This window comes from Thunnus maccoyii, chromosome 3 (genome assembly GCF_910596095.1).
Source record: "Thunnus maccoyii chromosome 3, fThuMac1.1, whole genome shotgun sequence".
Lineage (NCBI taxonomy): Eukaryota > Metazoa > Chordata > Actinopteri > Scombriformes > Scombridae > Thunnus > Thunnus maccoyii.
Window position 1 is genome coordinate 24,950,507 of NC_056535.1, and position 24,654 is coordinate 24,975,160.

The 24,654-nt window shown below is 40.5% G+C and overlaps 1 protein-coding gene across 2 annotated transcripts; it reads right to left on the minus strand.

Annotated features, from left to right (window-relative positions):
* Positions 1-9,314: 9,314 nt before the first annotated feature.
* Positions 9,315-23,425, minus strand: apcdd1l (adenomatosis polyposis coli down-regulated 1-like). 2 transcript variants are annotated; one of them, XM_042402290.1, is made up of 4 exons: positions 22,955-23,425; positions 14,037-14,214; positions 12,552-13,071; positions 9,315-10,984 (listed from the first exon to the last, which is right to left on the minus strand). In XM_042402290.1, exons 1-4 carry the CDS (start codon positions 23,037-23,039, stop codon positions 10,211-10,213), a joined length of 1,557 nt encoding a protein of 518 aa, XP_042258224.1. In that variant the 5' UTR covers positions 23,040-23,425; the 3' UTR covers positions 9,315-10,210. The 2 variants fall into 2 exon arrangements, with proteins under 2 accessions (XP_042258224.1, XP_042258216.1); XM_042402282.1 differs by lacking the exon at positions 22,955-23,425 and adding an exon at positions 20,060-20,831.
* Between the last annotated feature and the right edge of the window lie 1,229 nt (positions 23,426-24,654).

Here is a 24,654-nt window from a genome sequence, read left to right on the forward strand (position 1 = left end):
CTTAACGGTGTGAAGTCATTTCCTGCAATACACACAGGCTACAAGGCTTTTGATATGAGAATGTTTTTTCATTTTTTTTTAAAAATTACTGTAATTATTTTCATTGTCGATTAAGCTGATTATATTCTCACTTAATTGATTGGTTTATAAAATGTCATAAAATGGTGAAGAATGTCCTTCAATGTCTCCCAAAGATCAAGGCGACGTCCTCCAATGTCCCCATCAACAGTCTACTATCACAGAAGACTAAACAAACCAGAAAATATTCACATTTGAGAAGCTTTAGCAAGAGAATTTGGGTAATTCTACTTTTAAAAAAAGACTAATGATTAAGTGATTAATAAAATTATTGTTGCAGTTTCAAAATGAATGTTGTGAGGGAAAATCAAGATCTCAATTCTGAATGTAAAAAAATGTGATTCCCATTTTGACCAGAATTGTGCAGCCTGCAACCATTACAGCTCAATCAATGCAGTGAAATGTGTAAGCAGAGTGATCTGAGCTGTGTGTGTGTGTGTGTGTGTGTGTATTAGCATTTATCTCAAAGCAGCCAACCTTTACTACAGACGTTCAGCTTATTTGCTCTCAAGATTAACAAACTATTAATATGAAGAAATGCGCCTCACAACAGTCAAAGGAAAGGCTGTTTCTGCAGCCTGAGCAAGAGAAGAAAACTAGTCTAACTGCATGTAAAGAAGCTTGAAGTGAAGATGAAAAAAAATGAAGGCCTTATGAGATCTATCTGGCTGAAATGTTGCAAAAGTTGCTGCGGGCTAATAATGTGAGATGTTTTCATTAATAAATAGTGGACATACATTTAATTTTTAGTATTTTATTATATTTAGTATTCATCTCATGTTATCCTGAGTTGCATTCATGAACAGAAGTAGTAAAGTTATCTAAACCTAAGCTTCTCTGACACGTCATCACATGTACACAAGATAAAAATGAGTTACTTAGAAGATTTATGATGCATGAAGACACAATGATCCTGGTGGTCCAATGCTGGATCACATCCTGGCAGTGTGCACTGCCTGAGGGCATGTGAGCCTTAAACCACCTGTTACAGCCCAGTACAGCAATGCTCTTGGCTTCCAAATTAGCTTGTGTCAGTGCTTGGACCCTGTCATACTCTCCGGCAAGTTTAGTATATACAGTATATATATATATACTGTATATGAAAGCAGAGGCATTTCAGTTTTGTTTTTGTTGCTTTTTGTCATATTAGTTTGCCAGACTCATTACCAGAGGAAAATATTGTAAGGACAGCACACGGCCCATTAGAAAAAGAATAATACAGGCTGTTTAGAGACAGAAAACTAATGTTCTGTATGATTACTGCTCTCATTACAGCCAGACCTGCTGCCTCTGACATCCAAGGCCATGCTGGCTTGTTAGTTGCTACCACTTTGCTTGAGTTGGCAGTAGCACAACTTGCAGTGGGACAAGAGTGTTAAAATATATAGCTGCAAGGAAATTAATTACCCGTTGGATTTCTCCTTCTGCAGTTGTGGTGTCGAATAAAATCCCAGTGATTCATCCAGTGTTATTGTATCAGTAACAACCAGACACTGTTTCTGTCTGCACCTCATGGTTGGAGGCAGCAGAGCGGAGTTTGTGTCAGGAACCCCCCGGGGTGCACCTGGGCCCGGTAGCTCCTCAGCTGTTTGGCTTGGCCACGGCGAGACACAGCTGCAGACTCAATGGTGGAAACCAACCAATGTTAATTTACCTTTTTACATTCAGTTGGGAAATAATCCATTTCCAAGGTAAATCACAAGAATGTTTAAAAAAAAAAAAATACTGAGAAAGTGGAAATCTTTCAAGAGGTCTTTTGGCTTATTGCTCACCTGAAGAAAAGGTCAGAGAGGCGACGACAGACATCAGGATTATTTTATGTTGTGTCAAGATTTTACTGTTTTGCCTAATTTCCTTGTGTTTTATTGACATTGTTTGGAGTCCCACTGACTCTGAGAAATAAAAAATAATTGCAAAATCAACTATTTTATTTTTACTTCAAATATCTTTTCTCTCTCATCTTTTATCTCTTTTTTCTTTTCTTCTGACTTAATTAAAACCTGATATGTTGAAAACTATTTTCTGACACAAACTGAGCTCGCACATGTGATGGTGACACAATACAGAAATGACAATAAAGCATTATTATAACACCAAATAAGAATATATTTGATGTCTTATGTATACAGAAGGGTTCAAAAGTCTTAGACAATGAAAGGGAAAGTGGCTGCAAACTTTTGGTCCCTATTGTATCTATATTTATTTTGTTTGTCAAAAAGTTAGTCACAAATAAGACATGTATGTTACACAGTGACACTACTTATGTTGGGTAGTTCTCTGTTAGACTTCTTATGAACAAACTGCTATAAAAGTCAAATAAAAGAAATATTAGTAGACTTATTTGGGATTTGGGAAGGGTAGAGCTGGATAAAAAATACTGTCAACATCAATCACAGACATAGATCATTTGAAAGTCCATCTTATTTAACCAGGTTTTACAGCTGAAGTCTCTTAAGACCCCGAACAGACGTTATCCATCATTTTCTGAAGCTGACTTCTGAAACTTGTCACTAGTTCAATATCATATCATATCAAAGTCATAAAACACATTAATGAATCTGAAATATGTTTTGTTTTTTTTGTTTTTTTTTACCTACTCAAGAGGCCCTGGTGGTCTCCGGGACTTCAAAAGAACATTAGGGTTAAAGCAGCTTTTCTATGACATGTTCAATCAGTGAAAGTTGACATATACAGAACGACTAAATCACAAATTTTGCATCTTACCAATCATAGGAAGGACAATGCCGTGCTCAGAGCCAAAGTGTGCACAGGAAAACTGCTTAAACCTCAGAATAGGATGCATCAGTGACCTAATTAACTTTTCCCTGACTTTATCCTGAACTATCTCGAACTGGTGGTTCTTATTATCCACAATGACCACAAGGAAACCACATCAGACGCTGACCTCTGACCCGTGGACTGGATGTCTTCTGGAGGCCACCTTTTTTTTTTTTTCTTTTTTTTTTTGGAGGCTGTGACTGACTGATCTTTAACCATTCTGCCTCACTTCCGCTCCGAATCTGGACTTCATTGTGGTCTGTACAATAAACCTGATGGCTGGCTTCCCTTCGAAAGTTCGAGAACATATAAAACATTGGATTATACATCAGACGTTATGCACCAGACACACTCTTATTCTTGGTGTTAACCGTGTGCCATAATCACTTTTGGCAACATGATGAGTTTTATATAAAACTTATTTAAAGTACACAGGAAAAACAATCCATCTCCTGTCCCATCAACAGGCTTTAAGAATTTGGCATGTACATATATATATACCCTTTATTTATTTTCCTTCTCTTAGTTGCACAAGTGAAACAGAATACTCTTCACGGCATAGCTATTTGGCACATTGATAAGCCAAATTTTATGCAAATTTTCTACTTACAAGCAGTCCATGTTAGCGTTTTGGGGCTATAACTATTTGAAAAGGACTTGCAGCTTGCCAGAAAGTTTGGAGGCTGGACAACTGGCAGAGAGGTCTGCAGTCTGGAAGAAAAGGCCTGTGGCAGATCTCTCCAGCAATAACCTTTTCAATCATTTGTGTGATCTTAACCTTAGAGCAGAAACATGACCTGATTTAACAAGCCACCAGAACTGACAGATCACTCTAAGGGGAATGCTTCTGTCAAAATGAGTCCCAAAGGCAACAAGTATGTTAAAAAGGTTGTCTCATGCAGGATGATGCATGTTACTATCCATTAGTAATGTTTTTATGTGTGGCAATAAGGGAGTATATCTGTTTTTTTTTGTTGTTGTTGTTGTGTCCTGCAGTGGTGGAAAGTAACTGAGTAGATTTACTTTTAATTTTTCAGATTAATTACATTAAAAACATGTAGTTGTACATACATTGTTACAGATTAAACCAGTGGCCTCCAACCTTTTTGGTTTGCGACTCCTTACAAAAAAGCAGTGTCTAGTTAAGGCCCTTTGTGATGTTTCAGATGTCTCTGAGTTTGCAGTTTCACAAAGGAGGGATTTTCCCTCTAAACTTCTCCATTGGTTTCATTTAAATGACAGTTTGAGGCCTAAATAAGTAAAATTATATAATATTTGACAAAAAAAGCAAAGATTCAATTCAAAGCCCTGAAAAATGAATACAAATTCGAGTAGCAGAACTTTGCCTTTTCTTGTCTCCAACTCCATTTATCATCTCACGTCTCCTACCGAACTGTAAATAACTGTAAATAAAGTGATAACAAGCTCCATATTCACCAGCTACAACAGTAAAATGTTCCTTACACATTGATACAACAGTATTAACAGTCTGATAATGTAATAAATCAGTGACAGGGGCCTTTTTTTTCAAGCAGAACAACTTTGACTTTTAAGGATTTCTACCAAGAAAGTAGAAAAAGAAAATTACAGGCTGGAATGTGCAGTAAGAAAGGCGGGATCTGTTCAGTAGTTGGTTAAGTATATGAGCATGAGGTCATGACAGAAAGGAGCCCGTTTTTTGTTTGGCATGAGATCAAGCAGGAAAGTGCAGCCGCTGCCCCGTGCTGCATCTCTGTGGGCAAAACACAACGCTTGGTTTATTTGTCCCCGAGCCAAGAGGACACATTTTTCAATAGAAACTCATTTGTTTCAACTGAGCCAGCCAAGTTATGACTGATGCTATCTTTTATAGGGCAGCTGCAGCTCATATTCTTATAGAAATAATGGGATTTTCTTGACAGAGTCTGAAATTTGAATGAGTGCGAGAGGTTGGAAGTTAACTGTACTACTGCACTGATGTCATCTCAATGATGTGTGCGTGTGCATTAACTGCATATGTAAGATTTTTATGGGAAGGCAGGAGATGGGAGAGAAAATGACAGAGAGAAAAAAAAAAAAAACATACCTCTGCTGAGTTTTCTATTGCGTCTCTGTCCAAAAGCAGCACTGTGTCTTTCTCTTACCAGAACATTTGTCAGACTAAACCACCAAACTGTTTGTGGTTTGGAAACTTGGTTTAGCTGAAAGGAAACTCCTTAGGGCTTGTTTTGTTTTCCTTTTTTTTACAGTCTATAGGAACATTCTTCCCAAAGTCATATTAAAAGGTTCGGTCGTGCATAGTCCCAACAGAAATTTAAAAAAAAACAAAACAGTGAAGAAAAATATCAGCCGTGCATGCGTTACAGTGGCCCATGTGGCCTTTTTTTTTGCTTTGCTTCTGGTGCTTGTGACCCTTTTAAAGTTCCCTCATTACATTTATTGCAGGACTGACATAATTTTGGATGTAACTTGTAGTCTGGAAGGACTCAACTGCTTGTTCAGTGAAGGAATTTTGGCCTTTTTGTTCATGTATGACCACATGCGTCCCTTAATTCTTGTGTTGCTTTTGGTAGCTGCTTAGTTTGCTTTTAAAATATTAAGTAATGCAAAACTTCATTCCGTGTCACAGGATTTTTTTTTTTTTTTTTTTTTTGTCTTAAAGAAATATTTCAATATTTTGGGAAATTCCCTTATTTGCTTTTTTCCAAGAGTTAGATGAGAATATCAATACCACTCTCACATGAGGGTGGTATCAATCTTCTCTCTGCAAGAAAGCGAATGAGCGTATTTCTTGAAACAGTGAACTATTCATCTAACTGAGCTCCAAGAATTATACAAATACTGATCAACTGATCAAGTCAAACCCCTCCAGAAAGTAATTATTCTAGCTTTTTTACTTTACCAACTAAATCAGGTCTGTGTTTCATCTTCTTTCAATGGATGTATTCAATAAGCCACTGGGTCTGATTGCTAACAGGTTGGCTCCGTGCTCCTTTCTGCCCTGACAATCTCTCTACTTTATGGTGCGCAACAGAAACCACAAACAGACTATGAAAAGCTGTTCTGCCCCCGGCCCTTCGCTCAGTCATCATCACCACCCAGCCATCTCCAACGCACAACCTGGGTGGATCTGTGTGGCTGCGGCAAAGGGAGCGAGATTCGAGTCCATTCATTCAGTGACAAATTCTGCATATTCTTGTACAGATAAATGTCACTTACCCATGCTTAGTTCTTCTGTCTCTTGAACTATGGTCTTCTTTTGTTGTCTTGGGGGGGTTACAGACCAATATTCCCCATCCAAGGATGACCTCATGGGGCTAGCAGCTGCCATCATGATTCTCGCAGGAGTTAATAGGAACAGCATGTAGCCCCTGGAAAGGACAACTTCTTTCTTTCTTTCTTTCTTTCTTTCTTTCTTTCTTTCTTTCTTTCTTTCTTTCTTTCTTTCTTTCTCTGTCCCCACTATTTCAACACTAAAGAGCCAACTAAAGCTAACATTATTTATTTATTTAGTCAATTTTTTACTTTTTTCGGAAGCTACAACTTTTTTCTTTCCCCCTCATTTCCTCATATTAAAGCTGTGACAAGGAAGAATGGTGTAATGATAAAGCCCCTGAAAAGTAGGCTTCAGATCTTTAAGAGGCTATGTCGATATTTTTTTTTTTACATTAATTACACTACATTACATGACTGCTTGTATGTGAAAGTGGTCACTCATGGTGATGAATCCACAGATAATTATCAGCCGACTCAGCTTTGTGGGGCTTTATAGCGTCTTTCAGCTCATTGCTTTTTCTCACATCTTGCATAGCGTTGTTTCGGCATCAGCGGGCAGATGTTTTCAGCTCTAAAAACCAACTGTATGTTAGCTGCCCAGCAAAAAAACAGCAAACAGCCAATAGTTATCGACTAGCTGGTGAACATAGTGGAGCATTTAGCAGCTGCCAGATATTCCTCTCAGGAGTTGGTGGAGACCAAAACAGAGCTAAAAGGAGATTGAATGAATTTGTAGGCTGGATGTGTAAATAGGCATCTGTTTGCTAAAAACTCATAAAAGTGATAATATGTCAACACTGTGTTCACAGCTTGTTTCTGCTGCCTCCACTTGACCAAAAATTAATTATTGCAGGTTTAACATTATATATTCATCAATAAATAAGCAACCATCAAAGTTAGGGGGGGGGGGGGGGCACATTTAGATATTATTTAGTGACAGTTTAATGCTCAAAAGTTCAGCTAAGTGCTTCTTCAAAACTAAATGAATGTGTTTTGATCATATTTGATTTACAGTACAGGTAACAACCTCCAACTGTCATCACCTTTTAATTCAGATATTTCTGAATCCTGATTGGTGCAAGTATGTGGCATGAACCTTTCCCAACATAGCCCCACACACTTCACTCCACTGAAGCTCAGAAAAAAAAACAAATTCAGAAATCTCTCATGTGAAATCACCAAAAAATGTTGTAACAGAAAATTGTTTGTTTATGTACTTGCTGGACTCACGCAAAGAAAGACACTGATTAAGAAAATATGTTTTCAGGGCATTTCAAAGAATTGCAACTTGTCTTTTTATGGGAAAAATTAAAAAAAAAACTTTCAGGATTTAGTTTTCATTTCTCATCAGTTCCAAAGTACTGATTTACATATAAATTCAAAATGTTTTGTGTATAAAAATATTAATAATTTTCAGTGATATCCTGTACTGAGCTGAGCTGCAGTCATTATGTAGAAGCAGGTGTCATGATTTTCCAAATGGAGGATATCTCTCTGCACAGCATGACGCTTCACTTGCTTCAGTCATAACACTGAAAATCTGGAGCTATATATATTCCTCCGTTGTCTCCTAACTGCTGCTCCTCTCGGCTCATTTATTATTGTCAGAACGACTGCAAAATCAATTCTGTTGGCTGACGGCTGCACATTCTAGTGATGCACTGTGCATCCAATATGATATCCGTCTCTGAGTTTTCAGCAGTTGGACCTGTGCTGGAATGTCTTGTGTAATGTGTGAGCCATATGACAGTTATTTATCAAACGGCAGTGCGCTCACCCACTATCTGGGCTTCAAATCAGACCACAGACAAAATCCAGCTCCTGGTTCCTCCCTGATGATACAGTCCCAACTTTATGTTTGGTTCTTGAGATAAAACAGCGTCGTTGGAATATCTCACAAGTAAACTTTAATTTTTACTTTTGTCGGTCGGCCACATGGTCGGTTCACCACTTTGGTTGAGACTGAGATATCTCAACAACTATTGGATGGGTTTGCATGAAATTTTGTACAGACATTAATGTTCCCCAGAGGATTGATGCCACTCACTTTGTTGACGCCCTTATGTTTCCATAGCAACACCATGAGGCTGACATTTGTGGTTTTGAGTGAAATATTTCAACAACTATTGGACAGCTTGCCCTGAAATTTGGTACATCCATTTATATTCCCCTCAAGATGACTTGCAATGACTTTGCTGATCCTCTGACTTTTAATGTAACACCTACAACAGGTTCAAAGGGTCAAATTTTTGATTTGTCCAGTACTTTGGTTTACTAGATGGTGAACAAACATTATCTCCTAAATCACACATACTCGATAGGTGAACTCCGATCCAGACTGAAGAATAATTTAATCCAGACCAGGAACCAATTTAACTTCAGCCTGACCAGGACTACTTTTGAGTGACACATTGGTCACCTGACCTGTCTTCATTCATAAAGCCCCATTAGTCGCTGCAGTTAGCAAAGTTGCTGTGGAGTGTAGGAGCTCTGGTTGATAAAGTAAAATGGCTTGTTCAAAACTAGCTAATACAAAAGAAAGGAAAGTAGACAGTGAAAAACATGCATTTAGGGATGACTGGCCTGAGAGATACACGATTTGCAATGAAACAGTGGCCATAATGGAGTGGGAACACAAATCGGTACTATGACATCAAACATCCCCAATTTGAACTTTACCCAGACCATGAAGGTAAGAACCACAAAACTGAACCAATTTAAGTTGTGATATCAAGACTCCAGTAGAATAATTGTAAACTAGTTTTGTATTGAAATATCATCATGTAATGTATCCTTACTGGACCTTTGATATGTTGTAAATTCTCTCAGACTTGTATTTGAGTACCGTTCTAAACAAACTACCATTGCCTCACAGAGCTGCTATGTGGCTGTAGACTCTAAAGACTAATCAAACACAAAATGTTATGAAAAGCCATTTTTAATACACAGAAAATAATCACTTCTTAAAGGACCAGTGTGTAAGATTTAGTGGCATCCAGAGGTGGCAGATTGCAACCAAATGAATACCCCTCCCTTCCCCTCCCCTTCCAAGTGTTTAGGAGAACCTACAGTGGCTATGAGTTTGGTTTGTCTGTTCTGGGCTACTGTAGAAACATAGCGGTGCAACATAGCGGCCTCTGTGGAAGAGGACCCGCTCTCTATGTAGATATAAAGGGCTCATTCTAAGGTAATGAAAACATGATTCTTATTTTCAGGTGACGACACACTAATTAAAACATTAATATTATATTCCATTTCTGCCAAGTCTGTTCGACTAGATGCCACTGAATCTTACACACTAGACCTTTAAATGGCAGAACTAACTAAAATATTAGACCAACATCTTATGTATAAATGATTATAAAATAAATATTAATTTGATTTGTTTAGGTTGACTGCTGATAGAGAAGCAGGCTAATGCACGAGCTTTAAAGGGGGGGAGATAAAGCAACTTTTCACACCACAGTGGCATTTGACCAATGAAGATGTTTGCAATTAGAGTGCTGATTACACGTTTTCTACTTTTCAGGTGTTTTTCTTTCCAGTTTGTTGAGACAACAATGTTCAAAGTGCATTAGTTATATTGCATCTTGGCTGAAAATGAACCCTCTTGTGAAGTCTGCTGGAATGTCCATGGCTTGCAGTTTGATGTGGAAATAACTGATCCACATTTCAACACTGTGATCATGTTTTGTAATAATACAAGAAAACAGCATTTACTAAGAAATATGAAAAGGGAATTGATCCGTGAAGTGAGAACATCTGTTTGATCATTGTACAAAAGAATATATTTTTACATACTGAAATGATGGCATTTGTATATATTGGTGGTTTATATACAGATAAGTTTTAGGTAGAAACAGAGCTGAAGTTAAGAGTCATTAAAGTGAACCTACTGGCAGCATCTGAAAGCCAGTTGGCAATCCAACATAGCAAGCAGATTTAAAAAAAAAATTCAGCTCTCCTGAATGTCTCATGATTTTTCTCGACCACACATGTAGTCAACATCATACAGAAGGAGAGTGAAGGAAAGCTGCCAGAAGACAATGTTCATCAACAACTTCAGCTGTGTAGCAGGCTTGATTCGTGAACAATGTCTCTAATAAACACAGATCCAGCTGCACAGCGCAGATCCAAACACCAGTAACATCACCTGTGCCAGCCTCTCTGTCCCACTGGCAGCTAACTGGACTTGCTTGCTGTTAAAACCTGAGCCATGGCGATACGAGGGATATGTCTCCCCCCCACTGCAAAGCACCAAGGGAGCCTGAAAGGAGGTGGGTCTCCTCTGCGGTCGGTCGGGGCTGGACCCGTCAGTCGGCCTCTCTCCGATGAGCAGCATCGGGTGTTTCCTGTGGTTCAGCTCAGTCTTGAAGAGCTCATACTCCTTATGTGGCAGCTTGATACCCAGCACTGTGCACCCGTCTGTGGGAGTCAAGTCCTGCTCCACCCCGACTTCCCAGCCTCCAGCCTGACCACACTTTCCTGGCCTCGTCCCGTTCAGCAACTTAGCTGTGGGCTCCTCTATGGCTGTAACGCTCACCTGGGTGACCTTGAACACAAACTCAGTGGCTCCTGACACCTTGGCAGAGGGGTTTCCCTGAGCGTAGTGGCCAGAGGCTCTCAGGGTGAAAGTGAGCTGAGAGCAGGCGGGGTCAGAGTAGTGCCGGTAGATGCCCTCCCATGCGTGCTGGTCAGAATCAAAGGTGAAGTCTCTGGTGAGGAAGAGGACGTTGGGACGGGTTTCACAGTGCTGGCTGACCCAGCGGCCGGCCAGAGACAGATGGGCTGCAGGGCTGCGAGGCAACACTGGGGGGCGCTGCTCTGTGGAGCGGTACACCAGGGCGCACACAGGACAGGGGTGGATGTGATGCTGAAAAGATTCAGGAGAGATGAGACGTGTTTATAGATTAATATTTCAATTATTTGTTTGTTTAACTGCTTAATTGGCTGATAATTGTTCATTGTGAAAAATATAAATTTTCAGCCCAATGGAGCATCTTTAAATTGTTTTGTTTGCCCAAGAGTCCAAAACCTAAAGAAAAGTTACACTGACATAAAGCAGAAAAAAGCAACAAATCCTCACCAAGCAGCAACTACAATGGCTTGAGGCTGAAGTCAATGCGGAGGTACCTAGAGTGCAACACCACCAACTAGTTGCTGGATCCAACTGACTCCCATTTAAAAAGCATCAACTTCTCTCTAGAAATAGTAAGTCAATAATTTTTTTCAACGAGTGAAATTTGGCCTAAATCACTAAATTCTGCAACACAAGTGTGCTGGTGGTCGTTTTGGAAATTATTGCTCTGTTAATAAGATTTGAAGACTAATAGTAGCTTTGATTTCTGTCATGTGGGCGTTGATTGACAGCTGTGATTGACAGTTTGCTCCTGATTATTGTCACAATATTTCGAAGTTTAATGCTACTTGATAACGATACCTGCCCTGTTAGCATACTTTAGCTAAAGTAGCTAATGTTAGCCCAAGTGTGCACCGCTAGGTGTTCACAGTAAGCTAGTGTTCGCTTTAGTTCGAGGTAGCGGGGTGTGTTTCCAGAGCAGAAAAAGATGGCGCCTGACCATAATGCAGATGACCATAAGCAGCAACTCTGGGCTTCAAACCAGCTCCAATGCAAATCAGTGGGTGACATCACACACCGCTACGTCCATCTTTCTATAAAGTCTATGATCCTCACATTTAAGATCCTGAAACCAGCAACTGTTTGACATTTTTGCTTGATAGATGACTTGAATGATTAATCAATTATCAAAATTGATGACGATGGTTAGTTTCCAGTTGATTGACTAATGGTTTTACTTATTATCCCTTAATATGAATCAACATCTCAGTGTGACCCTTCGTCAGAGTTGCATGTAGATCTGTAAGTTGTGAGCGGTTTAGTCAAAACGATTTGGATCTGAAAAGGTAAATTATACATTTTTCACAAGACAGTAGCAAAGATTAGAGAAAATTCTGAAAAATTAACATAATTGTGTGTAGCAGAATTTAGCTCCAACCCCCATTTTGGGAACTTTGCTTCAAGTTTATATTAATCATTTGAGGCTTTTTGATCATGTACATTTCCTGATTCTTCATAAAAACCACTTTTTATACTAACTGTGGTAATTACATAAAATGTTATGATTAGTTTTCTTCCAATTTTCACCAGGTGTGAAAATGTAGGATTGGGAGGGAAAGGTCGAACACTTTCTGCACTCCCAGACACAACAGTTAAAGTTGGACTTGAAAGTTTCTTCTTGACCTTGTTTAAAGTTGAAGTGTCCTGAAGGCACTGAAACCCAAACGTCTCAGCAGCAGCAACAGTACAAGATGTTGGGAGTATCTCTGCCTGCTACAATTAATCTCTCAGGTTGTTTCTCCGATGATTTGCTGTGCTTAAATAAAAACAAACAAACAAAAAATACACTCTCATGTCTCACCATGGCGTTCTGCAGTGGCTGCTGGTACCCTGTAGGTCTGTAGTTAGTCCTCTGAGTCCAGTCAGTGTGTATGTCCCCTAAGAACAGCTCCTGGACCTTCCCTCCATGGTTGTGGTGTTGTGTCTCCACCCGTATCAGACCCATCTCCATCATGGAGAAGCCCAGCGCTGCCAGACATCCCCTACCTGCCCTGGTGTTGTACAACTCATACAGCTTCCCCGGCACCACTCGACCCAGGGTCAGACCCACACAGGATGGAGGCAGCCTGGAGGCCAGCCTCTGTTTGGCTGCCAGGCTGTGGACCACGATGCCCACCTTGCTGAGGTGGTGTTCGGCTTCAGTGCCTCCGCGGGTGATCCAGGAAGCCTGACGCAGCCGAAGCTTCCCCCTTATCATCAGGGAGTAGGCCGGGTCCTCGCAGCCGCTGTCGGTGTAGTAGTGCTGCAGGGCCTGGAAGTGACGGGTTGGGTGGAAGGTGTAGGAGCGGGTGAGGAACTCTGGACCGGGCCGAACTTCACATCTGAACACGAGGGGAGAGAAATTAAGAGTTTAAAGTAAGTGATTAGTCGTGGCATAACCAGATAAGTCTTTTCTTATGTCAAGTTCACATCTTCATTCGCAAAAGTGTGTCAGGTGTTTGCACATTTTTCTTTTGAGGTTGTTAATAGTATTTTTACATAACTAAAACCAAATCCTTTCAATGTTTTTGCCCAATAATTAAACCGAACATCTTGGGTCCACAACAAGCTATATACAACACCTTATAAAGTTGATATGGTGAACTTGTCAACAAACAGTTGCCTATTAGCACATCCAGCAGACAAAGTGAAATATTATCATTAATTTGAAGTCGTCTTTGTGTGCGCCTGGTGAATGTAAGTGTGATTTTCACTCTCCTTTTAGATCCGTTTTTGGTCTCCACCAACCCCTGAAAGAAATATCTAGATCTGCTGCTAAACGCTCCACTATGTTCACCTGCTCATCCCAAACCGTATCTGTTGGCTGTTTGGCTGAGGGTAGCATACGGAGGGATTTTAGAGCTTTATGACTGAAAACAGCTGCTAAAGTGCGGCTTTGCAAGGCCAGCCGGACGCTGTCTTCCTTTTATTGTGTTTTCCAGGATTTTACAAGGTCTTGAAAACCTGAGGTATGACTTCAGATCTCAAGTTAAGTCTAGTCTTTAGGAATCCAAGTTTTATAGCATTCAAGTCCAAGTCAAGTCTTCACTCCTCATTTCTGAGACTGAAGTCCAAGTCTTGAGCCTCTACAGCTGTGGCTATATCAATCTGAATTCAGTTTTTTGAAAATGATGACTATCTTTTTTTGAATTTATTTATTTTTTACAGTTTATCTATAGTAATCTATACAGTATAGTACCGCTAATCTATACAGTATATAACAATTAGAGAGAGAGAGTGTGTTCAACCTTAATTTAATCCTTCACTGCTTGTCGTTGCTACTTGGTACACCTTTATGAAAATTTACCTTGTTGACACCCAGGTGCCATCCAGTCTTGGGGGAATATCTGCTGTGATTCTCACTGTGTCCTGTAGGTGGCGGTACTGACAGTGGGGCTCCCACTGCAGGCTCTCGCTGAGGTTGGAGGAGGAAGTGAAGGAGACTGAGGGCACCTCCCATAGTTTACTCCCAGTCCCAGCAACAACTGCAGAGGAAGTTAGACAACAGTGAGTAAATAATCACATTTATCCAATCAGATAAACACAGAGGCTCCATTATACATCATTTAGATTTCCAGGCTGATTTTGGGCCCTTCAGTGGTGGATGTAGACTAAAATTATTCAGTTCAGAGACGATTATCGGCCTCCTTCATCATAAAATGAACGGAACAAATAATAGCCATAGGGGGATATTCACATCTTCTCCCTCTTACATGTAAACACAATTCTGGTTGACTGCAAGCTGTTTCAGGGCTGTAATTTTGGTAAATTTTCCATGTAATGAGTGGTGAGTGGGTGCTATAGAAACCATATATAGCTGTGAATCAGGATGTTGGCCATGGTGCAAAAAGTTTTGGCTTGTCACTCCAATCAGCCTGCAGCTGCAACACATAGTCCTTGTTTTGGGGTTTTGCTTGGAGGCAGGAGGTGTGTGTGTGTAGGTGATTGTGTGTTTGTGCGCATATTTGTATGTATGTATTTCTATCACTGAGATAAAGCAAACAGAGGGTCACTGACAGCAGCAGCCAGCTGAGCCAATAACATCTGTTGATAATATGATTCAAAAAAACACTTTTGATGATGAATGTTCTTGCCTGAGTTTTCCCATACACTGACAGTGAAGTTAATCCAAATGAAAGCATTATTCACTCTATAACATTTATTGATCTGACACGTGCACATCTGCAATCTGTCTGCCTGTCAGTGGTCATAACTGCACTTTCTGCTCTGTCCACTTGTTGTTGCACAGAGATGTGTGAGTTGTCAACACTGCAATGCAGATCGCTCCGATCTGGTTTCAGCTCACACAAAGGCAAGAGGATTTTCTGATTGCACCCTCATGGTTGCAACACTGGGGTCTGGGCAATGTGTGTGTGTGTGTGTGCATTTTTGTGTTCATGAAAATGATTACTTAAGTTTCATCCTCCTAAAACAAATGTCAAAAAGCCAGGGGGATGAGTTCTCACAGATTCTTGTTTTCGTCCACTCATTTTTATTCTCAGGTCGGCGTATCCAGCTCACTTTTTCCTCTATTTCCTTTTTCCTTTTCCCTTATGGTCCCTGTTATCCCCATAGCTCTTGCATTCTTCGCTCTCACTTTCTCAACTTTCTCAGGGTCATCTGCGTTAGACAGCTTTATGGGTGTAATCTTAGTCCACTTTTCTCTCATTTGACTTTGGATGCACATGGGGAGAACGTCACCTGTTGAGCCTTCAGTTGAGCCGGGAGTTAGTTGTGGAAGCGTCAACTGCTAACACCCCAGTTTGAGCCACAGATCAATTTGTTCTCTTATGACTGAGCAGAAGGGGCTCAAAGAAAATGAGGAATTTTTAAAGGAAAATGTGTGACGTTGACTTGCTATGGCTTTTTCTGTAAAAAGCTCCAAGATGGAGCTTGAAAGATCGGCATTTATTAACCTTGTTAGCGTCACAGACGGAGAGGATATTTTTTGTTCCCCTTACTCTTGGAATGCTTCCCATATGCTGACCACAACCACAGACATGTGTGCAGCTCAGTCATTTCCTAGCATCCTTCCACCTGATGCACGCACACACACACACACACACACACACACACACACACACACGGACAGACGCACACATATGTACATCTTGAAATGTTTGAAGTGCAAAGTCACAGACCACGAAAACCAAATTTAAACTCAGGGCACATTTCTCCTTCTTCAAGCAGTCTGTCAATTTGTTTATATGATTAATACTTATTTTTCCTGTCACAGGCATTGAAACATGTTTGCAATTTTCCTCATGCAGTGATGTGTTTGCTTATGCTCCATGTCACTGCAGCTGGAGAGGGAACCCGGTCAGTCGGACCCAGCTGCGCTCCCACGGGAGAACTCGAAGCAGAAATACTAATCAGGATTAATTAATTTCCACTGCTCTTTGCAAGTCATCCAATCGGTCTGTTTTCTGTTATCCACCCTTTGTAGCTGCATGCAACATGTTCCCTAAGTGGTTACTCACACACAGCGCAATGAATGGACAGAGAGGCAAAAGTCACAGTATGTGATGTGGAGTCATTTGGGTTGCTATATTTGAGTTTCTGTTTTTGCCAAAGCATTTCTATAGAGTGTTTCTTGAGGTCACTTGTCATTCAGCCCCTTTCCCTCTCTTGGATCTCATTCCAGTTGGGCATATGGTTGCATTTACTAAAAGAGTGCTCATAAAAGCAGAGCTTAGTAAAACAAAATTGCTCATCGTGAGGTTTTAAGTATTCTTCTACAAAAGAGCCTATTCTAACCACAAGTGAGGCAATGTTGTAATACATATGATAATATCCAACCCCCATCTCAATTTGGAGGAGATGGGGGACTATTTTAGTTGATTCACTTCCTACATAGGCAGTCAAATATCATTAGTTTTACCCTGCAATGCTTCCCACTGATTTATTTTTCCACTATGGCCCCTAAAACTTCCTCCTAATGCAGTCTGCACCTCCCTGTCACAGTAACGTGCTTGGTGCATCTTTCAAAACCAAAAAAACCTCAAACTTTAATACTGATGTAGCCACAATGTGAGTAGTTGCTTTCAAAGTTTATAATTGATTATTTATGTATGTAGCCTACACGAGTAGTTCTGAAGGTCAAATACATTGACAGAATATCTTTGGGTTTTGAACTTTTTTTGAACATTTTGAAAAGAAAATGATTTAAAAAATTTAGATTTTTTCCCTCTTCCTTTGTTGTTTTATTGAGCAAATGAATAACTGCTTCATTGAGAAACGGTAATAGTCAACAAATAGTCGACCGATTAATTGATAATAAAAATAATTGTTTGTTGCAGCACTAACTTAAAGTAACTTTTACTCAGGTTTTACGCAAACATGTCACTAACCTCTGTGACTTCATAGGGGTCAAGGGTCAACACCTAGAATATGGATAGTTCATAATCAATATTCAGTGAACTCTTTACAGGCTCTTCTCCCATTGAGGAAAAGGACACACACAGCTGTGATGTGCACATACGTTTATGTTGCTTGGATCACCATAGCAACTCGTAAAGAGGGGTAACAACCACTGCCTCTCTGCTGTGCTGTAGTGAACCTGATTTCACTGTCAAGACCAGCTGAACAACACACCACAGATATTGAATTACAAGCAGACACAGACATGTAGTATCATGATTCTGCCACAAGGGGTCAGTGCAGCAGCCTGTGACCTGCGTGTGGTCGGGACGGTCAGTCTGTCATCATCACCAACACACCGCTGCCACCGGCCTGCCCTTCTGCTGACTGATGACCGGCCAAAATAATCTACCTGTCTTTGAGCTTCCATATTCATCCTGTTTACACACACACGCACACACACACACACACGCACGGATGCATGCACGCACGTTCACAAAAATACACTGTACACATTGATTTATACTGTAGAAGGGACACCATTTATAAAAGGACCTCCAGGCTGCACTCTGTTTGTTTGTTTGCATTTGTGATTACGGTTTGGCAGCCTTCGCTCCCCTCTCTCATGTCTCATCCACAGCGCCAAAGTCAAAATACAGCTTTATGTACTTCTTTATTCGGAGTTATCCTGTAAAAACAAGACCCAGATCCAGGCACTTTTGATTCAGGGCTTGCAGGAGGAATCAAGTGCTTGACGTTAAAGTCCACCCTGTGCCTCGTTCAATAGAGAGAGAAGCCTTTGTCAGTTTCATTGCTGCTTCTGTTTAGGTGTTTACTGAAGGTGAGGGAAAGTATCTATTTTCTGTCACAGAGATGATGTTTGAATACTGAATTGATGGTGAAGCTGGACATATCCCACCAGTATTTTAATTACTTCCTCATGTGTTTCCCTTTTTTTTTTATGGTGTCCTGTAAAGTCAATTTCTGTCTCTCATCTCTCGTTGCCTCAGTGCTGCAGGACAAGACCCTTTAAAGTGTCCCTGAAGTGCCCGTGCCCCTGCCTCACCTCACCTCACCTCACCCACCTCCCCCCTTCACTGATTACTGCTCCCCTCCCCTAATGAAAAAGCCATGATGTTTACGGCTCATTTCTCCTGGATGGATTTCAGATTCCTCCTTTCTTTTTTCCTGCCTTTGTTTTTTTTTTTCCTCTCTCTCTCTCTCTCTCTCTCTGTGTCTGTCAGTGGTTGATGAGGTGAATGAAGTTGGTCAGGAGGATGAGGGGCGGAGGTGGGTGGGGTGAGGCTTCTTCATATTGCTGGAATTACACATGATTAGTGAGGTGAAGTGTGTGTTTTTCTGTGTGTGAGCAGAAATATGAAATGCTACAGTAGCTCAGAGATCTCCTCCAGTCTACATATTTAGTTGACTGCTGCATATCATTCACAGTTCGCAGCTGCTTTTTCAGCCACTCGAAGTCGCTGAGTTGTCCTCCAGATTTTGGGTAGGTGATATAAGATTCCCAACCTTTTTTTGGCTTGTGACCTCATACAATGAAGACCTGCCCACTTGCAACCTCTTGTCAAAAGTTGCATATGTCTATAAGTTATGAGCAGTGGTTACCAAAGAGTTATTTTCCCTTCTCAACTTCCTCGATTGCTTAATTTGTATAACTGTTAGAAGCCAAAAGAGGCAGTAACATTTTGCTGGAAAAGCAAAGTTTAGAGAAAAGTCCAAATAAAAAACTAAAAAAAAATATCTATGTGGCGGAAATTAGTTTTCTTCTTCTGTCTTATCCTGTTCATTATCTTCCAATTCTCAAGTCTATCTTGTGGCCTTTTAGAAAGTTGAGAACCACTGTTATTAGATACCTGGATTGGTCTTCTAATAGGAAGTGAAATTTACTGCCTCCAACATACTGATGGATAAAATTATTTCCCATTAAATTATCTACTCTTTTGACAGTACTACCCATAATCCATCATGAAATGTGACTGCGTAGCTGCATATTTTCTGTGCAGTTGTCCGATTTGCAGTTTTTTCTTTGTTTTTCTACTCAGAGGTCAGCGCACACAAACACAGGATATAAATATCTCACTGACCACAGCAACAGGGACAACTGTTTTGTTTTTCATTCAAGCTGCTGTACAGTGGAAGCCATTTTGGATGTCCTGACTCTCTGCAGCTCTCTTGCTTAATCTTGTGGAACTATTATATTAGTTTTGGTTTTAAGATGGACGGGGTTGGGCACATTTGGACTACTCTGATTATTTTCTCTCCTGTGATTGTGGACCAGCTCAGGATCAGTTCTGTTGCCCTATATGGTAAAAAAAACACCTATAGGGGACCAGTGTTGGGCAGATTATTTAAAAAATGTAATTAATTACTCATTGCATGTTATTAATTGAAAGATTAATTACATTACTCATTACTCAACAGCGAAATTAATTAGTGATGTTACTTGTTACTTAATGTCTGTAAACATATCTTCATATGAATGCAGAATCTGTAGGCAAGGGACAAGATTTTGGTATCAGAAGCGTTCTGGTTTCCGTTCCCATATCTGGTTTTCCGTAAACTTTCAACTCGTGTACTAAAAGAACAAATTGCTTTCAATTTGCTTTAGCAAGTTGCTAATCAGACTTTAAACAATGACCGGTGCACAGAAGAGGAAGTCTTGGCCCAAATATCCCAAACATTGTCCATTTCCCCTAAAACGGACAATGTCGTCAGACGATAGGCGATGAGTTCCGAGTTTACTTTACTGTCATTATTCAGTCCAACTCCATCAAAGGTGTCTTTAAACAGCTACAGAACCTCTACACCACCACCACACACACGTCACATGTTCTTTATTTAACATGTGTAAAAGTGAAAAACAAGACATTATGGTTTAACATGCAGTTAGCACTGTTTGGAGGTGTTTATTGACCATCAGCAGCTAACATTAGCTTAGCCCCAGTGACTCACCCAATGCAACACTCCAGAGAAGTCCTGTCCTGTGGTTCTCTAACTGAAGGCTTAGCAAACAAATGTCTGCAAATGTAAATAAGACAACTTTTTTACTTTCTGGGAAGCACATTTCTCATCTTTTGGTGGAGGCTGACCTCCTCCCTCCACCCTTGTGCTCAGCTAACAAGTCTCACAGCAGTCTGTCGTCTGAATGCACAGAGAAGAAATTGACACTAACCATCCATCAAGCTCCCAGTTAGACAGCAAACAAGCCGACCCCAAAATTGTCAGAGTTTCAGAGTGTTACTGGGATTGTAACTGTAATGTAATTGCTAAATTTAAAAATCGTAATCCCTTACTCTACTTGCTACCACATTACTCTAAAACTGTCAGGGACTAATGAAGGCAAACACAAACCGTCACCTGCTCACTGCAGTACTCTGCTTCTGTCTCTTTTCCTTCCCTCCACCCTTTTGTCAAAGTCAGGCGAGGGTCAAGTTGATTTAGAGGTTTTCCAAAGAACATGAGGTCTGTTGTGTTATTGTAACCCAGAGTCCCCCCTTCCTTTTTTTGGGCTTTAACCTCAGCATCTCATAGCGGTCTCCCGGACCAGGAGTATCCCTCAGTTCCCGGGGCAGCGCATGGACGACTACTGTTGTCTTTTCATCACAGCATAAGCTGGTTAATCCAGCAGCCTCGTTTATTTAGACAAGGGATCTACAGAGGTTTGCCCAGTGGTCACTGCTGCCAGTTCCACTGTGGTTAGCGAACTCTGGTTCTTGTTCACCAAGCAACAACACATGGATCGTCCTGCTGCATCCAACACTCTCACCATGAATAAAACAGCTGTCACATGAAGCCAACACATCCATCTATCCAGCTTTTTTTTTATCAATAAATGTGTTATTTGCATATTTAGTAGCTCATTCAATGTTCAAACAGTTTCTGCTGTTATTCAAACTTCGCTGACTCTTATTTTGGATTTTGAGCTAGTACACAGATGCAGAGAAGATCCCTGATTATAATTGCATCCCTGATTATAATTGCACCTGACAATCTGACATTGTGGTGTCTTTTCTTGGTGGATAGTCGAGGCTGTCAAGATGTAGATATCAGACAAGGGAAGTTGATGGTCCATTTATGTTTTAGAGCTGAGATTACATCGGTTTCACCTTAATCCAAATGCTCGGTTTGGAGAAGTTTTGGGAGATCTGTCGGTGGCTGTTTCACATACTTGGAAAGTTTAAAGTTGGAACAGGACTGTTACAGACCAAAAATAGGAATGCTGCATCCAAGATTTAATTTAGATGAATATGATCAAGGGTTTTTCTGTTCAGACTACATTGACAAATTAAATAGTGATAGGGTGGGATCACATACTGTTCCCATCCAAGGACCATATCCAAATATTTACTGCAGTCTCTTCCGTTTAGCAAATTGGTCACTTTTATCTTTGTCAAAAACTTAAACAAGTGAGGCAGAACTCCAAGAACTCAATGTTCGTAGCTTTAAAGTCAGAGTTTGGGTTCAAAAGGTGGTCAGAAAATGGCGAGCAAAGAGTTGCGCAAAAGTCTTAATACGAAATCAATATTTCATCGTTTAATCGTCAGCGTGAAATACACTGTGATGGAAAGCTTTCTCCTCACGAAATTACTTCATGAATTAATCTTAAGACAAATTTTGCAGTCCAAACAATTCCACTTTGATATCAGTTTTTCTCATTTATTTTCTGTTGTCTTTGGGGTGAATAACTGCTCGGCTCTTCATGGCATCTGTTTAAGGCCAGCAACTCAACCTCGTCTGTCTCCTCTACTAGACGTGAGCCGTGAAAAAGAAAAACACAGATATTCTCTACCAGTCCACTGCTGAAGCAGCCATGGATGGAGGGAGGGGTAGGGTTGGCGCTGAGTTGCTGGATGATGATTAAAACTGGGCAGATGCCTCCTCCTGTCTTTCTCCCGCCGTCCATCACCCTAACTGGCCCTGATGGCCAAAACGCTGTGCTTCCGCAACCAAGGCTGTGGCGGCTGGACAATCAGCTCTGCACAGCAGCCTGAGGTAGGGTCAGTAATGGATGTCTCCTGTTATTCTAACCATTAACATAATGGCAACATTAGTTCCAGGGCCACGCTTCCCTGCTCCTAGGGAACCATTGTTTAAAGGCACCAGCCAGAGCCCTTTTTTTAGACTCCTCCACAGGCCACAGATCCGACTGATGCTTTGAAGACACACAGAGGAGAGGGGGGAACACAGACCGGCTATTCATAAGTCTAATATCAGCAGAGGTTGTGTTTTTATTTTTCAAAGTGGTGTTAAACTTTGGAAATCATTTGAATTGTGACAAATTACATAATAACTTCCTCGTAATTGTGAGTTTTTGTGTTATAATCTCTTCCTTTTTGTCTCCCTGTCCCGCCATGTGTTCTTTAAGCTAAATCCCCAAGTGTTCAGCTGATTTCTCACATGAGAGAGCATTTATATCATTGTTTTCATACTGAAAAAGATTTGGATTATAGGAGGAAATCTGCAACAGTGTTTTAAGATCAGATTCTAAATGCAAGATTTACACTGCAGTAAGTTATTCGCGTACTTCAGGAATAATAACTTAAAATGAATTTGACGGGCATTTTTGACTCTTACAGAACTTGTGATTATGCAACTCCATAATCAGTTAAAAGTTTTCTTAAACCAATCTTCTAAATCAAAATGTTTCTTCAAAAATTTGTATCAAAAATTGAAAATGAGGCGCCATACGAATTTAATCAACCAAAATCTGCAACCACTCACTGGACAGAAGTCTGTGGATTTCTGAGAGTAATTAAAGACAAACTATATATTCAAAAAGTTGTTTAGACAGCTGGAAGGTTTAATAAAAAAACACACACCCATCCTGCAGACAGTGCCTGAACTCACCTTGCCAGAGCCACATCAACCAGACTCCCCTCAACAGGTGACTGAAACGTCCGTTTGACATGTTTCCTGCTTCCGCACACTTCATTCACACACTCTGCTTAGAAAACAAACTTTGATCCCCGGGAAATCCAAGAAACACAGAGGCTCCTCCTGTCAACAAAAGACGATCTTGTAGGATATCACCATGACACGAGCACATATGAAGTGTCCTGTAATCCCTCTGATGAAATTCTGGTCTCCTGTTCAGCCAGCAGGAAGGTTTTTCCCTCTCTTCTTGTTCTTCTACCTCCACTTCTTGGCTTCCATGGTCTGATAAGAAAGTCCTCAGTTGGAACCACTCGCTTCATGCAACTTCTCCACACTGGTGCTTTCCTTTAGTTGGCGAGAGGGAGAGTAAATGCTCCCTCTCTCTCTCTCTCTCTCTCCCTCTCTCTCTCTCTCTCCACCACCCCCTCTCTCAATCACACACCGTTAGCCTCACTACTGTGCAGCACTGTGGATTGGTTCCACTTGATGCATGTGCAGTGAGTGCGTGCGTGCATGTGAGCTGGAATATTTTGTGAGGGTGTTTATGAGTGTGTGTCTGTGTGTGCACTCCTGTCTGGCTCTTATGGTTTGGAGCTGAGAGGAGGGAGTAAGAGACAGAGAGAGAGAGAGAGAGAGAGAGAGAGATGGAGGGAAAGCAAAGATAGAGAAAGTTTCAGAGAGAGTGTGTGTGTGTGTGTATGTGTGTGTGTGTGTGTATGTGTGTGTGCGGAGGAGGGGATTTGAGCTTCAAACTTCCTAAAGTGAAATCTCTGGGGAGCTTTAAGAGCAAGGTGCAAAAGGGCAGTGGTGAATATGAGTAAGTAAACTCCAAAACATGTTTTCTCAGTGACTGTACATCTAGTGGTATCTCACCATGTTGATAGTTTTGTTTTTATTTGCAAAGGTTTTTAGATATGTATATATCTGAGATTTCTGCTTCCACCTAATACAATGGTGGCAAATGGAATTTAGTTTGTTGCTTACTGCATTAAAAAAACAAATCTAACCCCTTTTCATCCATTTCCACTTTAAGGCATAGGTTCACATTTTTAAAGCCTTTCTTACAACAATACTCACAGCCCCATGTCTACACTGAAACAGTTTTTGGTCACTTTAATCATCCTTACCTGCCATGAAGAGATCTCTTTGTAACAAAACTCCAATTTCAGCAAAAATGAGACTTCATTTTAATACAGAACGTACAGAATTATATTAGAAAGATCTTAAATTTGGGAGATACACACCTGATCTGTCTAACTTAGACTCAGTTTTGCTTACACTGGAATCACAGTGGAAAATTCAGGCTTTACCTGAGCTTCAAAATCCATTTTTGCACATCGTTCCCCATCTTTTAAACTGGAGGCCAGGTCAGGAAGGGATCTCTTCATGGACGGTATGAACAGGAGTAACGAGTACAGCAGCCAAAAATCTGTTTCGATATACATATGGGCATGTGAGCATTTGAAAAAATGTCCTTTGTGTATCCTTTAAGTAGCATTAAGCCTCTTATTCCGCAATGTCTGATGGTATCATATATGTATTTTTTTTTTATTCCTGCTTGTCATTGAAGCTGCATGATTTTTACACTTAGTGACATGTTTGAACCCAATACTTTATACACATTTCCCCAAACTTAAGCCTGACTTTGTCTTTGGAAACTTTAAGACTTCCAC